This window comes from Nerophis ophidion, linkage group LG10, assembly GCF_033978795.1.
Source record: "Nerophis ophidion isolate RoL-2023_Sa linkage group LG10, RoL_Noph_v1.0, whole genome shotgun sequence".
NCBI classification, from domain to species: domain Eukaryota; kingdom Metazoa; phylum Chordata; class Actinopteri; order Syngnathiformes; family Syngnathidae; genus Nerophis; species Nerophis ophidion.
Genome location: NC_084620.1, coordinates 46,716,660 through 46,732,848, shown reverse-complemented (window position 1 = coordinate 46,732,848; position 16,189 = coordinate 46,716,660). Strand labels below are relative to the sequence as shown.

Here is a 16,189-nt window from a genome sequence, read left to right as displayed (position 1 = left end):
CCCCAAGATGCAGAGATGGAGGCAGGCATGGAGTGAGAAAACATGATTCAATTAAACACTTAGACAAAAACAAACCAAAACGGTACAAACAAAAAGCGCGCACGTGGGCGGATAACAAACAAAAAGGCTTAACGTGGAAGCTAGCAGGTATCGAGCAAGAAACAGAAGTTGTAAATGTAATATGAAAACAAACTTGGAAGCAGGGAACAAAAAACAGTAAGCTACAAACATCTAAATAAATATAGCTTACCGCTACGCTGCAAAGATACGACACGACAAGAGCGACAAGAAGTGACATCGACAAATCAATAATCCAGCACTGACTGGAAGACAAAGCAGGTACAAATAGAAATGGGCTGATTGACCCCAGGTGTGGCCAGGTGCCAATCAGCTGCAGCTGAGGGGAAACAAAGCACTCAGGGAGACAAACAGGAAGCTGAGCCAAAATAAGAGTGCTGACAGATACTAAGGACAGGAAATACTAAACACACAGAGGAAAAAATAAAACACAAACAAACTGTCAGTGGCAAGCCTGACACAAACAGCCTGCATGGCAGCTTTGTGTCAACATTGCAACTTTTCCGCGTTAGATTTCACCTCATTCTACCTTTTTTTAGTGTTTTTTATTTCCGAACTCTAAAAGGGTGAATTTGGCAAACTAACCGCCTTTCAATTGTTCGCTGTCGGAGCGATGACCTTTCACATGTGACGTCACAATGGGAAGCAATCCGCCATTTTCTCAAACACATTACACACACACAAGTGAAAATAGCACTGTTATTTTCTGTTTTTTCGACTGTTTTCCGTATCTTGGAGACATCATGCCTCGTCGGTGTGTTTCGGAGGGTGTAACAACACGATCAGGGACAAATTCAAGTTGATTTAAATGGAGTGTGCATCGATTAGCACGGCATGCTAATTGATGCTAAAATGCTATTTAGGCTAGCTGTATATACATATTGCATCGTTATGTCTCATTTGTAGCTATATTTGCATCCAGCCTCTCCCTCCACCCACATTTAATGCCAAACAAACACATACCAATCAACGGATTTAAGTTGCACCAGTGTCAAAAGATGCGAAAGTCCCTCGTTTGGTCTGCACATTTTACTGACGATAGCGATGCCACGACAGAGATGTGTGGATATCCTGCGACACTCAAAGCAGATGCATTTCCAATGATAAAGTCAATGAAATCACAAAGGTGAATTTTGTTGATGTTATTGATTTATGTGCTAATCAGACATATTTGGTCGCGGCATGACTGCCAGCTAATCGATGCTAACATGCTATTTAGGCTAGCTGTATGTAGATTTGTAGCTATATTTGCATCCAGCCTTTCCCTGCACTCACATTTAATGCCAAACAAACACTTACCAATCGACAGATTTAAGTTGCTCAAAAGATGCAATCGTTGGTTAGAAGGCGATCGCCGAATAGCTTCAATAGCTATTCGCTCAATAGCTTCAGTTTCTTCTTCAATTTCTTTTTCGCTATCTGCCGCCACACTCCAACCATCCATTTCAATACATGCGTAATCTGTTGAATCGCTTAAGCCACTGAAATCAGAGTCTGAATCCGAGCTAATGTCACTATATCTTGCTGTGCTATCCGCCATGTTTCTTTGTATTGGCGTCACTATGTGACGTCACAGGAAAATGGACGGGTGGATTTACAGATAGCGAAAATCAGGCACTTTAAAGCCTTTTTTCGGGATATTCCATGATGGGTAAAATTTTGAAAAAAACTTTGAAAAATAAAATAAGCCACTGGGAACTGATTTTTATTGGTTTCAACCCTTCTGAAATTGTGATAATGTTCCCCTTTAAAATGGGACTTAAATGCTTCTACTGAGGTAACATCTCTAACTGCTACCGGGAGGGCATTCCAGGGTACTTCCCAAAATCTCATTTCCCCAGGCCGCAATTCTGTCCACCCCTCTAATTCATGCAAGTGGTATTTCCCGTGTGTGTGTGTGTCTTTTTAAAAAGGACCACTGCAGATGCCTCCCTCCTGTCTGTTTATTCCGGCACATTCTCCGCTCCTCTCCCCTCCCATAACCCGCCGCCCCTGTTGCTCACGCCGGCGCACGTCCGTCACTTTAAAAAGGAAACGTCTCCTGCCTCGCGACCAAGAGTCCCGCGTTTTAGAGCTATTGACATTTTCCTTCGGATTCGGACCGGGGCATCAGCAGCCCGGTTTTAGCCACAGCCATGGCGCATGCTGCCGCCCACATTAAGAAGGCCAGGTCTGAGATGGATCAAACTGCCGATCTGAAGGCTCTGGAGAAAGCCAAAGAGAGACGGCGGCGTTCCCGGGAACAGGCAAAGCGCAAGGTAGTAGGGAGAAACAACATCCACCATCCCACCGCCCATCATTTTTTTTAACCATGCGTGGTGACTTCATCCCATCATCACCTCATCATCGTCGCTGTTGGACATCAAAATTGTTGTTTATCCAGCAAAATCCTCTCTTTGTGCTACGACAGCGACATCATATGACGCCTGGCTGGCAAGCTGGGAAGCAAACCAAATAGTAAGAGAGCTCGCAGATAGCACGGGAAGCTATGCAAAAGTCATTGTTTGGTTGCCTGAACATGCATTTGTCCACCTTGGCAGGGGACCGAAACTGAAAGTTAACATGGCTTGAATGTGTGTGAGTGCTCAACACACCCACACACTTTCTTTATAAGAGCCTTTTTACAAAATTTACATCAAAACTACCTCTCAGTATCCTTGAAGTTGTTCTGGATGTGGCCCTCAGTGGTCAGAGTTTAACTAGATTTTTTGAAGAGTATGAATCGATTGAAAATAAGGATGTGGATCGCTTTTTTTTCCGTATTGTATTATATGTTCTTCTGACTCCGATTTCCGGGGTGACGATCCGATTCAGAATCGATTCTCAATTCGACATGATTCTGGCTACAAACCGATTCTTGCAAACGATTATTAAGTAGGGTAAAAATGATTAAGACTTTTTCAAAACGGGTTAGAAGGTTACAAATAGTTATTTCTGGTTGCATGGACACGGCCTGAAAAACCTATTTAAAAAAGTTAATTGTTACAAAAAAAGCCAGCCAAAAAAAAAACTTTAACGAAAAAAAAAATTAGTTTATTCATACATTTTTGATGTATTTGGTTTATAAAAAAAGAAATACTTAGGAAAAAAAAAAAAAAAAAAAAATATATATATATCCATCCATCCATTTTCTACCGCTTATTCCCTTTCGGGGTCGCGGGGGGCGCTGGCGCCTATCTCAGCTACAATCGGGCGGAAGGCGGGGTACACCCTGGACAAGTCGCCACCTCGCCACCTCATCGCAGGTCCAAAAAATATATATATATATATATATATATATATGTGTGTGTGTGTGGGGGGGGGGGGGGGGGGGGAATCACAAGACTCCATCTCTACAGAACTGTTTCATGAGGGGTTCCCTCAATCGTCAGGAGATTGATGATTGAGGGAACCCCTCATGAAACAGTTCTGTAGAGATGAAGTAGTCTTGTGATTCCCCCCCACACACACACACACATATACATATATATATATATATATATATATATATATATATATATATATATGTCTTGATTGGATTATCCAGAGAATAGTGCTCGGTACCGTGGTAGAGCGCAATATGTAGGTGTGGGAAAAATCACAAGACTACTTCATCTCTACAGAACTGTTTCATGAGGGGTTCCCTCAATCATCAGGAGATCTCCTGATGATTGAGGGAACCCCTCATGAAACAGTTCTGTAGAGATGAAGTAGTCTTGTGATTTTTCCCACACGTACATATGTATATATATATATATATATATATATATATATATATATATATATATATATATATATATATAAGGGTTCCCTTAATCATCAGGAGATCATTTCCTGATGATTGAGGGAACCCCTCGTGAAACAGTTCTGTAGAGATAAAGTAGTTTTGTGATTTTTCCCCACACATACATATTGCGCTATACCACGGCATCGAGCACTATTCTCTGGATAATCCAATCAAGACATATACATATATATATATATATATATATATATATATATATATATATATATATATATATATATATACATACGTTAGGTCAGGATAAAACACAGAGGCTATTTCCTCCCTGCAAGCCTGTTTCGCAGGTTTCCCTGCTCTTCAGGGGATTTCCCGACCTAAAGTCATTTATTTCCTTTTTTTTTTTTCTAATTACATTTGTGGACATTTTTAATCGATTTAGAATAAGGATGAATAACAAACACCCTTTGGATGTGGAGCAAATTTTTTCGTATTAAATTATATGTTCTCCTAACTCTGATTCCCTGGCAAAAAGAGAACACCCCTTGTGACATGAGGGCTCTCCTGCTTAACATATTCGAATGTAAATAAAAGCCAAGGTAATTTTTGTTGGCGAAAAAAACAAAAAAAAACACAATCTAGATCAGGGGTCTCAAACTCAATTAACCTGGGAGCCACTGGACGCAGAGTCTGGGCCGTGGGAAAAGATTTCTTTAAAAAAAATTGCATACTCCTCAGCGTGTCTAGTTGTGTAATGACGTTTCAATTGTATCTTTTGTGCACCGCAACTTTCTCTGTGCAAATAAGACACGTCGGGCGGGCAAAGAAATATAGCATCTCCCACTTTTCCTGGAATTGTCTTTGCTCGTCACGAACATTTCTCTTCACTGCAGGCTCTAAAAAAAGACATGTTTGGGGTTGTGGAATATATTTGTATTTAACCGACGCACGGAAAATAATATTTCCGGAATGTGTGTCGTTGTTTTTTCCTCCCCACAACAATGCGGCGGTCGGTGGATAATAGCCGGGAAAGTACCTGGATAGCGAGCGCAAAAAAGTGACGGCTCCAAGAGTGTTATCCGGCGTCATATAGGAATAAATGAAGTGTTCATCGTGTGAGGCAATGCAAGTTAAACAATAAAAAAAAACTAATAACGGTTTGAATTGGTCAAGGTTATCGGGGAGCGTTATTACTGACGGACAGGTGTCGGGGTGTGACTGCAGCCAAGAAAACCCTCGTCTCCATGGCAACGTCTCTGTCGCCTTTCCACTAACGCAGGGGTAGGCAACCCAGAACGCTGAAAGAGCCATTTTGGAGCCAAATAACAACGCTGTCAAGCGCCATTCATATAAAACTTGCGGGGCGCACTAACATGAAACTTTCATATTAAGGTGGGGGCCGCAAAATAACGTCCGCCTGTCTGAGACCCCTGATCTACAAACCCCGTTTCCATATGAGTTGGGAAATTGTGTTAGATGTAAATATAAACAGAATACAATGGTTTGCAAATAATTTTCAACCCATATTCAGTTAAATGCACTACAAAGACAAGATATTTGATGTTCAAACTCACAAACTTAATTTTTTTTTGCAAATAATAATTAACTTTGAATTTCTTGGGTGCAACTGGTTCCAACGTAATTGGGAAAGGGCATGTTCACCACTGTGTTACATCACCTTTTCTTTGAACAACACTCAATAAACGTTTGGGAACTGAGGAAACTAATTGTTGAAGCTTTCTAAGTGGAATTCTTTCCCATTCTTGTTTTATGTAGAGCTTCAGTCGTTCAACAGTCAGGGGTCTCTGCTGTCGTATTTTAGGCTTCATAATGCGCCACACATTTTCGAGGGGAGACAGGTCTGGACTGCAGATGGGCCAAGAAAGTACCCGCACTCTTTTACTACGAAGCCCCGCTGCTGTAACACGTGGCTTGGCATTGCCTTACTGAAATAAGCAGGGGCGTCCATGATAACTGTTGGATGACAACATATGTTGCTCCAAAACCTGTATGGACCATTCAGCATTAATGGAGCCTTCACAGATGTGTACGTTACCCATGCGTTGGGCACTAATACACCCCCATACCATCACAGATGCTGGCTTTTGAACTTTGCGCCTGTAACAATCCGGATGGTTATTTTCCCTCTTTGTTCCGGAGGACACCTTGTCCACAGTTTCCAAATATAATTGGAAACGTGGACTCGTCAGACCACAGAACACTTTTCCACTTTGCATCAGTCCATCTTAGATGAGCTCGGGCCCAGCGAAGCCAGCGGCGTTCCTTGGTGTTGTTGATAAATGGGTTTTGCTTTGCGAAGCAGAGTTTAAACTTGAACTTACAGATGTAGCAACCAACTGTAGTTACTGACAGTGGTTTTATGAAGTGTTCCTGAGGCCATGTGGGGACACCGTTTACACACTGATGTCGGTTTTTGATGCAGTACGGCCTGAGGGATCATAGGTCTGTAATATCATTGCTTACGTGCAGTAATTTATCCAGATTCTCTGAACCTTTTGATGATTTTACGGATCGTAGATGGTAAAATCCCTAAATTCCTTGCAATAGCTCGTTTGGAAATGTGGTTCTAAAACTGTTCGACAATTTGCTTACAAATTGTTGACCCTCGTCCCATCCTTGTTTGTGAATTACTGAGCATTTCATGGAAGCTGCTTTTATACCCAATCATGGCACCCACCTGTTCCCAATTAGCCTGCACAGCTGTGGGATGTTCCGAATAAGTGTTTGATGAGCATTCCTCTACTTTATCAGTATTTATTGCCACCTTTCCTCACTTCTTTGTCACGTGTTGCTGGCATCAAATTCTAAACTTAATGATTATTTGCAAAAAAAATGTTTATCAGTTTGAACATGAAATATCTTGTCTTTGTAGCATATTCAACTGAATATGGGTTGAAAATGAATTGCAAATCATTGTATTCCGTTTATATTTACATCTAACACAATTTCCCAACTCATTTGGAAACAGGGTTTGTAGATCCGTATCCTCACTCTCTAGCGCCCTTCCCCCGCCTTTACTCCCGAGATTTATTTTTTTCCACACGTTTCCCAACTAATCCCCGAGCTCGCCCGCTCGCTAGTTGCTCGGACGGTGCAATCGAAGTGCCACGGGTGTGGTATCTGGTTTAATGTAGGTGTTGACGGTGCTTGAACCCATACAACAAGTATTCTGCAAAATGGAGATTTCATCGAAATTGGTATTATTTATTTTTATTTGTGTATAAAATGTTCTGTATGACGGTGGTCCGGGATTGACAAAATCCCGGATTAGAGTGTTTGTAATCCGGCTGTTGTGGCATGATGGGAGGCCCCTGCAGCCAAGAGGGGATTCCAATATTGCCCAAAAAAAAAAAAAAAGAAGAAGATGGGAGTTTTTATCTCTCCAAAAAAATGTCATTATTAAAATACTGAATGACTAAAAAAAATTGTCATTATATACATCAAAAAGTATGCGGGTAGTTTTTCCATAATAATTCAGCATTTACAATTCAGATAATTTTTATTCTATTTGCGAGTGTCTGGGAATGTAATACCAGCACTTTTTGTTTTTTTTATACAAAACATTTTAAATGTCAAATAAGACTTTCATGTCAATCATTGTTTTCGTGATTATTGTAATTTCACTACTTTATGCATTGTGATTCTGTAAATAAAAACAGGGTTTCCCGCACATTCATTTATTTGTGGCGGCCCGCCACAAATAAAAATAAATAAAAAATAAATATATATATATTTTTATTATTATTTTTTGGGGGCTTTTGACTCGCTCGACCGCTCATAAAAGAGCTTGTAGTTACATATTATATAAGTATTATATAAATATGTATATAAATATGTACATAAAGTGTTTTAATTATATTCCAACTCCGCGTTCTTCTTGGTCATCGCCGCCGCTGACCCCCCCACACCAATCCCCCCCAACCCGCCCGACAACACCACCTCAAATAGATGCCTGACCTGTGGGAAACACTGAAAAATATTATCTTCTGTATTAGATTATTTATTCCACGTGCAATATTTTTTTTTCCAAAGATTTTCGAAATAAAGGGAAGGTGTTTTTTTTAAATTGATTGGAACTTTTATTAGTAGATTGCACAGTACAGTACATATTTCGGAAAATGGACCACTAGAAACTCTCCTGAAGGAATCAATAAAGTACTATCCATCTATCTACAAACATATGCAGGTCGTTTTTCCATAAAATTTCAGCATTTAAAATGCAGATCATTTTTATTCTATTGGCGAGTGTCTGGGAATGTAATACCACCACTTTTTTTTTTTTTTACATACAACATTTTAAATGTAAAATAAGACTTTCATGTCATTCATTGATTTCTTGATTATTGTAATAGCACTACTTCATGCAATGTGATTCTGTAAATAAAAAGATGACCTTCAGTATTAGACAGAGGTGGGACCAAGTCATTGTTTTGCAAGTCACAAGTAAGTCTCAAGTCTTTGCCCTCAAGTCTCGAGTCAAATACCGAGTCAAGACAGGCAAGTCCCGAGTCAAGTCCAAAGTCAATACTGGAAAGTCTCAAGTCAAGTCCCAAGTCCTGCATTTTGAGTTTCGAGTCATTTCAAGTCTTTTTAACCACAGACTAATATATGTACACAGATTGTGTATGCTTTTAAAACGCTGTATATGTTTATTATAAAAAAACAGTGCTGACATTGCACTTCATAATAGCACTATTAACCAGTTATTCTAAACATTTAACTCATTACTTTACAGTATAAACACATTTGAAAAAACAAGTGCAACTATACTTATTTGCACAAAAGTGTTAACATTGTATTTCCATGGAATAGTGCATTGTAACTAGTTCCACAGCAGTTTATCATGTTGTTACCTTATCTCATTGATCTCATCTCACACTATATATGTGTTTATGTGTGCGTACACATAAAAAACATAAATACATGAACATAACAATGAACAATGCTGTACTTTTTAGATGTCAGGGCTCTATGGAATATGTACACATATTCGTAATATAGTATACATTTTAACTGACCTTTATTTGACTGTTTGTGTTTTTGTAGATGACTAAAATATGCGGTGCTGCTGACCGCCGTCTAACGTCACGTTTCTGTGTGTGATACATTCACTAATGTAACGTTATGTGTAGGTACCTCATGCAACCCTGCTTAAAAAAAATCACTTGACAAAAAGTATGAATAAGGTAGAGAACTGCAGTGGACGCAACAGATTGCCGTGTTTGCAATGACGTTATAACCATAGACATCTTATAAGTAGACGCAGAATTGGCTGCTGTGACGCAAGCGATTTGGCCGCCATCTTGAAGAGGTGATGAGGAGCCGACAAGCAGCCTAAACTGACCGTTGACAGGTAGAAAACAAAGATGCTGGGCTGGTATTCAGCGTTTTCCTGCTCAAATGAGCAGACTGTTGAAAATAGGAATTGGGGGATTACTTCTCACAAGTAAGATTTAACATTAACATACTATTGGTTGTATTTTGTGAAAAGAATATTACCACAGAGTTAAGCAGGAGCAAAGAACTACAATATTTGCAAGTGAAAATCACAAAGAAACATTTATTAGTAGATTGCACAATACAGTACATATTTTGTAAAATTGACCACTAGGAACTCTCTTCAAGGAATCAATAAAGTACTATCTATCTATCTACAAACGTATGCAGGTAGTTTTTCTATATAATTTCAGCATCTACAATGCAGATAATTTTTATTCTATTTGCGAGTGTCTGGGAATGTAATACCACTTTTTTTTTCTTTTTTTTTTACATATAACATTTTAAATGTAAAATAACACTTTCATTTCATTCATTGATTTTGCGATTATTGTAATAGCACTACTTCATGCAATGTGATTCTGCACATAAAAAGATGACCTTCAGTATTAGATCATTTAATCCAAGTGCAATATTTTTTTTCAAGGATTTTCGAAATAAAGGGAAGGTGTTTTTTTTTAATTGATTGAAACTTTTATTAGTAGTTTGCACAGTACAGTACATATTCCGTACAATTGACCACTAGTAACTCTCCAGAAGGAATCAATAAAGTACTATCTATCCATCTACAAACGTATGCGGGTAGTTTTTCCATAAAATTTCAGCATTTACATTTTTATTCTATTGGCGAGTGTCTGGGAATGTAATATGTAACGCTAGCATGGGCTAGATGGGTTAAAAGTGTAAATTGTGTGACAGAAGATGGTTTGTCTAGGAGCCTGTGGTATGAAAGATGATGACAACTAGTTATCTTGGTTTTGACTGCATTAAATGTTTTGACATAAAAACATAAATACCACAGATAACACAATAGAAAAAAAAAAAAATGGCTAAAACAAAAATACAAGCTACAGTCCTGCTTCCTTTACGGAACCAGTCCACAGTTCAGTTCAAAAGATACGCAAAATGCAATGACTTTTGCATGAGTCCTAAAGTTCAGTTCAAAAAATAAAAGTAATCCAAAAGGGTTCGCAGCGGAGGAGGAAAAAAAAATGCTTGTCCTACCGCATTCTTGTTTAGCTCGCCATTTTGTTGAGTTGAGTGTAAAGGTGGATAGGGAGCTCAGGTTGTTGGGGTCACCGGGTATTCCTTCCCGGAAAAAAAACCTGACCTAAAAGTCCAAAAAACAAAGTGAGTAACCTAGTTACCTCTTCACTAGCAACGTACATAATATAGGTCAGGGGTCACCAACCTTATTGAAACCAAGAGCTACTTCTTGGGTACTGATTAATGCGAAGGGCTACCAGTTTGATACACGCTTAAATAAACTGCCAGAAATAGCCAATTTGCTCAATTTACCTTTAATATATATATATATATATATATATATATATATAAAATGCGTATTTCTGTCTGTCATTCAGCCGTACATTTTTTTCCTTTTACGGAAGGTTTTTTTGTAGAGAATAAATGATGGAAAAAAACACTTAATTGAACGGTTTAAAAGAGGAGAAAACACGAAAAAAATGATAACTAAATTTTGAAACATAGTTTATCATCCAATTTCGACTCTTTAAAATTCAAAATTCAACCGAAAAAAATAAAAGAGAAAAAGTAGCTAATTCGAATATTTTTGAAAAAAATAAAATAATTTATGGAACATCATTAGTAATTTTTCCTGATTAAGATTAATTTTAGAATTTTGATGACATTTTTTAAATAGGTTAAAATCCAATCTGCACTCTGTTATAATATGTAACAAATTGACCCTATATTTGGAGCTATATTTCTAACAAAGACAAATCATTATTTTTTCTAGATTTTCCAGAACAAAATTTTTAAAAGAAATTCAAAACACTTTGAAATAAAATTTAAATTTGATTCTACAGATTTTCGAGATTTGCCAGAATATTTTTTTTGAATTTTAATCATAATAAGTTTGAAGAAGCTAAAATGAAGAATTAAATTAAAATGTACTTATTATTGTTTACAATAAAACAAAAAAAAATACTAGAACATTGATTTAAATTGTCAGGAAAGACGAGGAAGGAATTTAAAAGGTAAAAAGGTATATGTGTTTGAAAATCCTAAAATCATTTTTAAAGTTGTATTTTTCTCTAAAATTGTCTTTCTGAAAGTTATAAGAAGCAAAGTAAAAAAAAAATCAAAACAATTTTATTTAAACAAGTGAAGACCAAGTCTTTAAAATATTTTCTTGGATTTTCAAATTCTATTTGAGTTTTGTCTCTCTTGGAATTAAAAATGTCGAGCAAAGCGACACCAGCTTGCTAGTAAATAAATTCAATTTAAAAAATAGAGGCAGCTCATTGGTAAGTGCTGCTATTTGAGCTATTTTTACAACAGGCCAGCGGGCGACTCATCTGGTTCTTACGGGCTACCTGGTGCCCGCGGGCACCGCGTCGGTGACCCCTGATCTAGGTACTTGAATGCATAATATAAGCATTCGATTGTCCAAAAATACACATTTTTTGTATTAATAAACAATTGATGACATAATTAACCATGTTAATTAATTTACAATCATGAGTCCATTTAAAATGAACATTCATAATACATTCTAATAATACAGATCATGTTTTCTTATCTAAAGTGATAAAACTCAATTATGGATCAGTTAAAAATTCAATTACAAGTGCACTTATATAAACTAATTTCATAATAATACTCATTATTAGAAACTCAATGAATCAAAATTCAAATTCAAGTACTCGTCCAAACATTCAAAGATGATAAACAATCGAGCAGAGTTAAATTAAAGGGTTGCGCAACAAACCAAATACACACACTTGCGTTCCATCTAGAGTGCGTAGTAAAGAAGACAAACTTGCAAAAGCATTAACAAAGTAGCTAAAGCAGGGGTCACCAACGCGGTGCCCGCGGGCACCAGGTCGCCCGTAAGGACCAGATGAGTCGCCCGCTGGCCTGTTCTAAAAATAGCTCAAATAGCTGCACTTACCAGTGAGCTGCCTCTATTTTTGAAATTGTATTTATTTACTAGCAAGCTGGTCTCGCTTTGCTCGACATTTTTCATTCTAAGAGAGACAAAACTCAAAAAGAATTTGAAAATCCAAGAAAATATTTTAAAGACTTGGTCTTCACTTGTTTAAATAAATTCATTTACTGTTTTACTTTGCTTCTTGTAACTTTCAGAAAGACAATTTTTGAGAAAAAATACAACCTTAAAAATGATTTTAGGATTTTTAAACACATATACCTTTTTATCTTGTGAATTCAGTCCTCTTCTTTCCTGACAATTTAAATCAATGTTCAAGGAATGTTTTATTTTCGTTTTATTGTAAAGAATAATAAATACATTTTAATTTAATTTTTCATTTTAGCTTCTGTTTTTTCGACGAAAAATATTTGTGAAATATTTCTTCCAACGTGTTATGATTAAAATTGAAAAAAAAATATTCTGGCAAATCTAGAAAATCTGTAGAATCAAATTTAAAATCTTATTTCAAAGTCTTTTGAATTTATTTTAAAATTTTTGTTGTGGAAAATCTAGAAGAAATAATGATTTGTCTTTGTTAGAAATATAGCTTGGTCCAATTTGTTATGTATTATAACAAAGTGCAGATTGGATTTTAAACTGTTTAAAACATGTCATCAAAATTCTAAAATTAATCTTAATCAGGAAAAATTACTAATGATGTTCCATAAATTCTTTTTTAAATTTTTTCAAAAAGATTCGAATTAGCTTGTTTTTCTATTCATTTTTTTTCGGTTGAATTTTGAATTTTAAAGAGTCGAAATTGAAGATGAACTATTTTTCAAAATTTTATTTTCATTTTTTTTCGTGTTTTCTCCTCTTTTAACCCGTTCAATTAAGTGGTTTTTTTCATCATTTATTCTCTACAAAAAACCTTCCGTAAAAGGAAAAAAAATGTACGACAGAATGACAGACAGAAATACCCATTTTTTAAATATATATATATAGATTTATTTATTAAAAGTAAATTGAGCGAATTGGTTATTTCTGGCAATTTATTTAAGAGTGTATCAAACTGGTAGCCCTTCGCATTAATCAGTACCCAAGAAGTAACCCTTGGTTTCAAAAAAGGTTGGTGACCCCTGGGCTAAAGCATATTAGCACCGCAAAGCCCTTTGCTTGACTAAATTGTTGCCTATAAATCGGCTGGATTATCATAAGAAAGCAAAAAAGGTAATTACCTGAGTAATCGAGGGCAAAACAACACACCTGCACTGCTCGATTGTTAATCAAACATGTTGGCTGTATGGAGAAATAGCAGCGGTTAGCGCCTATGCTAAAACAGCTGCAAACATAATATTGGCGACAAGGCACATGATTGTGGTTTTGGAATTCTGTTGCTTATGTCATGGCAAAAGACTCACCTAATAATAAAGTTTGAAAAATGTGAGGATGATAAGATTTTACTAGTTTCTTCTACAGTGTGTCTCACAGCAACCACAGCAGACACGAAGAGCGCCATTTTGGGGCAGGAAGTATCCCTCCACAATAAAAATATTTGCACTGTATGCATGTGTTTAATGGGAATTTCAAATATGGGTTACAAATACCACCACTTTTTTTTTTTTTTACATTCAACATTTTAAATGTAAAATAAAACTTTCATGTCATTCATTGATTTCGCGATAATTGTAATTGCACTACTTTATGCGATGTGATTCTGTAAATAAAAAGATGACCTTCAGTATCAGATTATTTATTCCATGTGCAATATTTTTTTTCGGAGGATTTTCGAAATAAAGGGAAGGTGTTTTGTGAAATTGATTGAAACTTTTATCAGTAGATTGCACAGTAAAGTACATATTCTGTAAAATTGACCACTAGGAATTCAGGAGATGAAAGTACAACCCATTTATCATTTATTATCTTCTGTATGCAGGTAGTTTTTTCCATAAAATTTCAGCATTTACAATGCAGATCATTTTTATTCATTGGCGAGTGTCTGGGAATGTAATACCACCACTTTTTTTTTTGTTTTACATACATTTTAAATGTAAAATAAGACTTCCATGCCATTCATTGATTTTGCAATTATTGTAATAGCACTACTTTATGCAATTTGATTCTGTAAATAAAAAGATAATCTTCAGTATTAGATTATTTATTCCATGTGCAACATTTTTTTTTGAGGATTTTCGAAATAAAGGGAAGGTGTTTTTTGAAATTGATTGAAACTTTCACCTGTAGGTTGCACAGTAAAGTACATATTCCGTAAAATTGACCAGTAGGAATTCTCCTGAAGGAATCAATAAAGTACTATCCATCTATCTATCTACAACTTTGTATGCAGGTAGTTTTTCCATAAAATTTCAGCATTTAAAAATGCAGATCATTTTTATTTTATTGGCAAGTGTCTGAGAATGTAATACCACCACTTTTTTTTTTTTTTTACATACAACATTTTAAATGTAAAATAAGACTTTCATTTAATTCATTGATTTCGTGATTATTGTAATTGCACTACTTTATGCTATGTGATTCTGTAAATAAAAAGATGATCTTCAGTATTAGATTATTTATTCCACGTGCAACATTTTTTTTCCGAGGATTTTCGAAATAAAGGGAAGGTGTTTTGTGAAATTGATTGAAACTTTTATCAGTAGATTGCACAGTAAAGTACATATTCCGTAAAATTGACCAGTAGGAATTCTCCTGAAGGAATCAATAAAGTACTATCCATCTATCTATCTACAACTTTGTATGCAGGTAGTTTTTCCATAAAATTTCAGCATTTAAAAATGCAGATCATTTTTATTTTATTGGCGAGTGTCTGGGAATGTAATACCACCACTTTTTTTTTTTTTACATACAACATTTTAAATGTAAAATAAGACTTTCATTTAATTCATTGATTTCGTGATTATTGTAATTGCACTACTTTATGTTATGTGATTCTGTAAATAAAAAGATGATCTTCAGTATTAGATTATTTATTCCACGTGCAACATTTTTTTTTCGAGGATTTTCGAAATAAAGGGAAGGTGTTTTTTTAAATTGATTGAAACTTTCATCAGTAGGTTGCACAGTAATGTACATATTCCGTAAAATTGACCAGTAGGAATTCTCCTCAAGGAATCAATAAAGTACTATCCATCTATCTATCTACAACTTTGTATGCAGGTAGTTTTTCCATAAAATTTCAGCATTTAAAAATGCAGATCATTTTTATTTTATTGGCGAGTGTCTGGGAATGTAATACCACCACTTTTTTTTTTTTTACATACAACATTTTAAATGTAAAATAAGACTTTAATTTAATTCATTGATTTCGCGATTATTGTAATTGCACTACTTTATGCTATGTGATTCTGTAAATAAAAAGATGATCTTCAGTATTAGATTATTTATTCCACGTGCAACATTTTTTTTTTCAAGGATTTTCGAAATAAAGGGAAGGTGTTTTTTGAAATTGATTGAAACTTTCATCAGTAGGTTGCACAGTAAAGTACATATTCTGTAAAATTGACCAGTAGGAATTCTCCTGAAGGAATCAATAAAGTACTATCCATCTATCTATCTACAACTTTGTATGCAGGTAGTTTTTCCATAAAATTTCAGCATTTAAAAATGCAGATCATTTTTATTTTATTGGCGAGTGTCTGGGAATGTAATACCACCACTTTTTTTTTTTTACATACAACATTTTAAATGTAAAATAAGACTTTCATTTAATTCATTGATTTCGCGATAATTGTAATTGCACTACTTTATGCTATGTGATTCTGTAAATAAAAAGATGATCTTCAGTATTAGATTATTTATTCCACGTGCAACATTTTTTTTTCTGAGGATTTTCGAAATAAAGGGAAGGTTTTTTGAAATTGATTGAAACTTTCATCAATAGATTGCACAGTAAAGTACATATTCCGTAAAATTGACCACTAGGAACTCTCCTGAAGGAATCAATAAAGCACTATCTA

General features: G+C 35.6%; 1 protein-coding gene across 6 annotated transcripts in view; it reads left to right on the top strand.

Annotated features, from left to right (window-relative positions):
• The window catches only part of LOC133560904 (ankyrin-2-like), a 148,913-nt gene that overhangs the window by 15,388 nt on the left and 117,336 nt on the right, over positions 1-16,189 (top strand). For 4 of the 6 annotated variants that reach the window (XM_061913932.1, XM_061913935.1, XM_061913931.1 and 1 more), the window contains exon 1: positions 2,011-2,336. The exons of the other annotated variants lie outside the window; for them this stretch is intronic. In XM_061913932.1, the coding sequence (XP_061769916.1) occupies positions 2,214-2,336 (123 nt within the window). In that variant the 5' untranslated portion in view covers positions 2,011-2,213. Of the gene's footprint in view, positions 1-2,010; positions 2,337-16,189 lie in introns of those variants that run through there. 6 annotated transcript variants of the gene reach the window in all.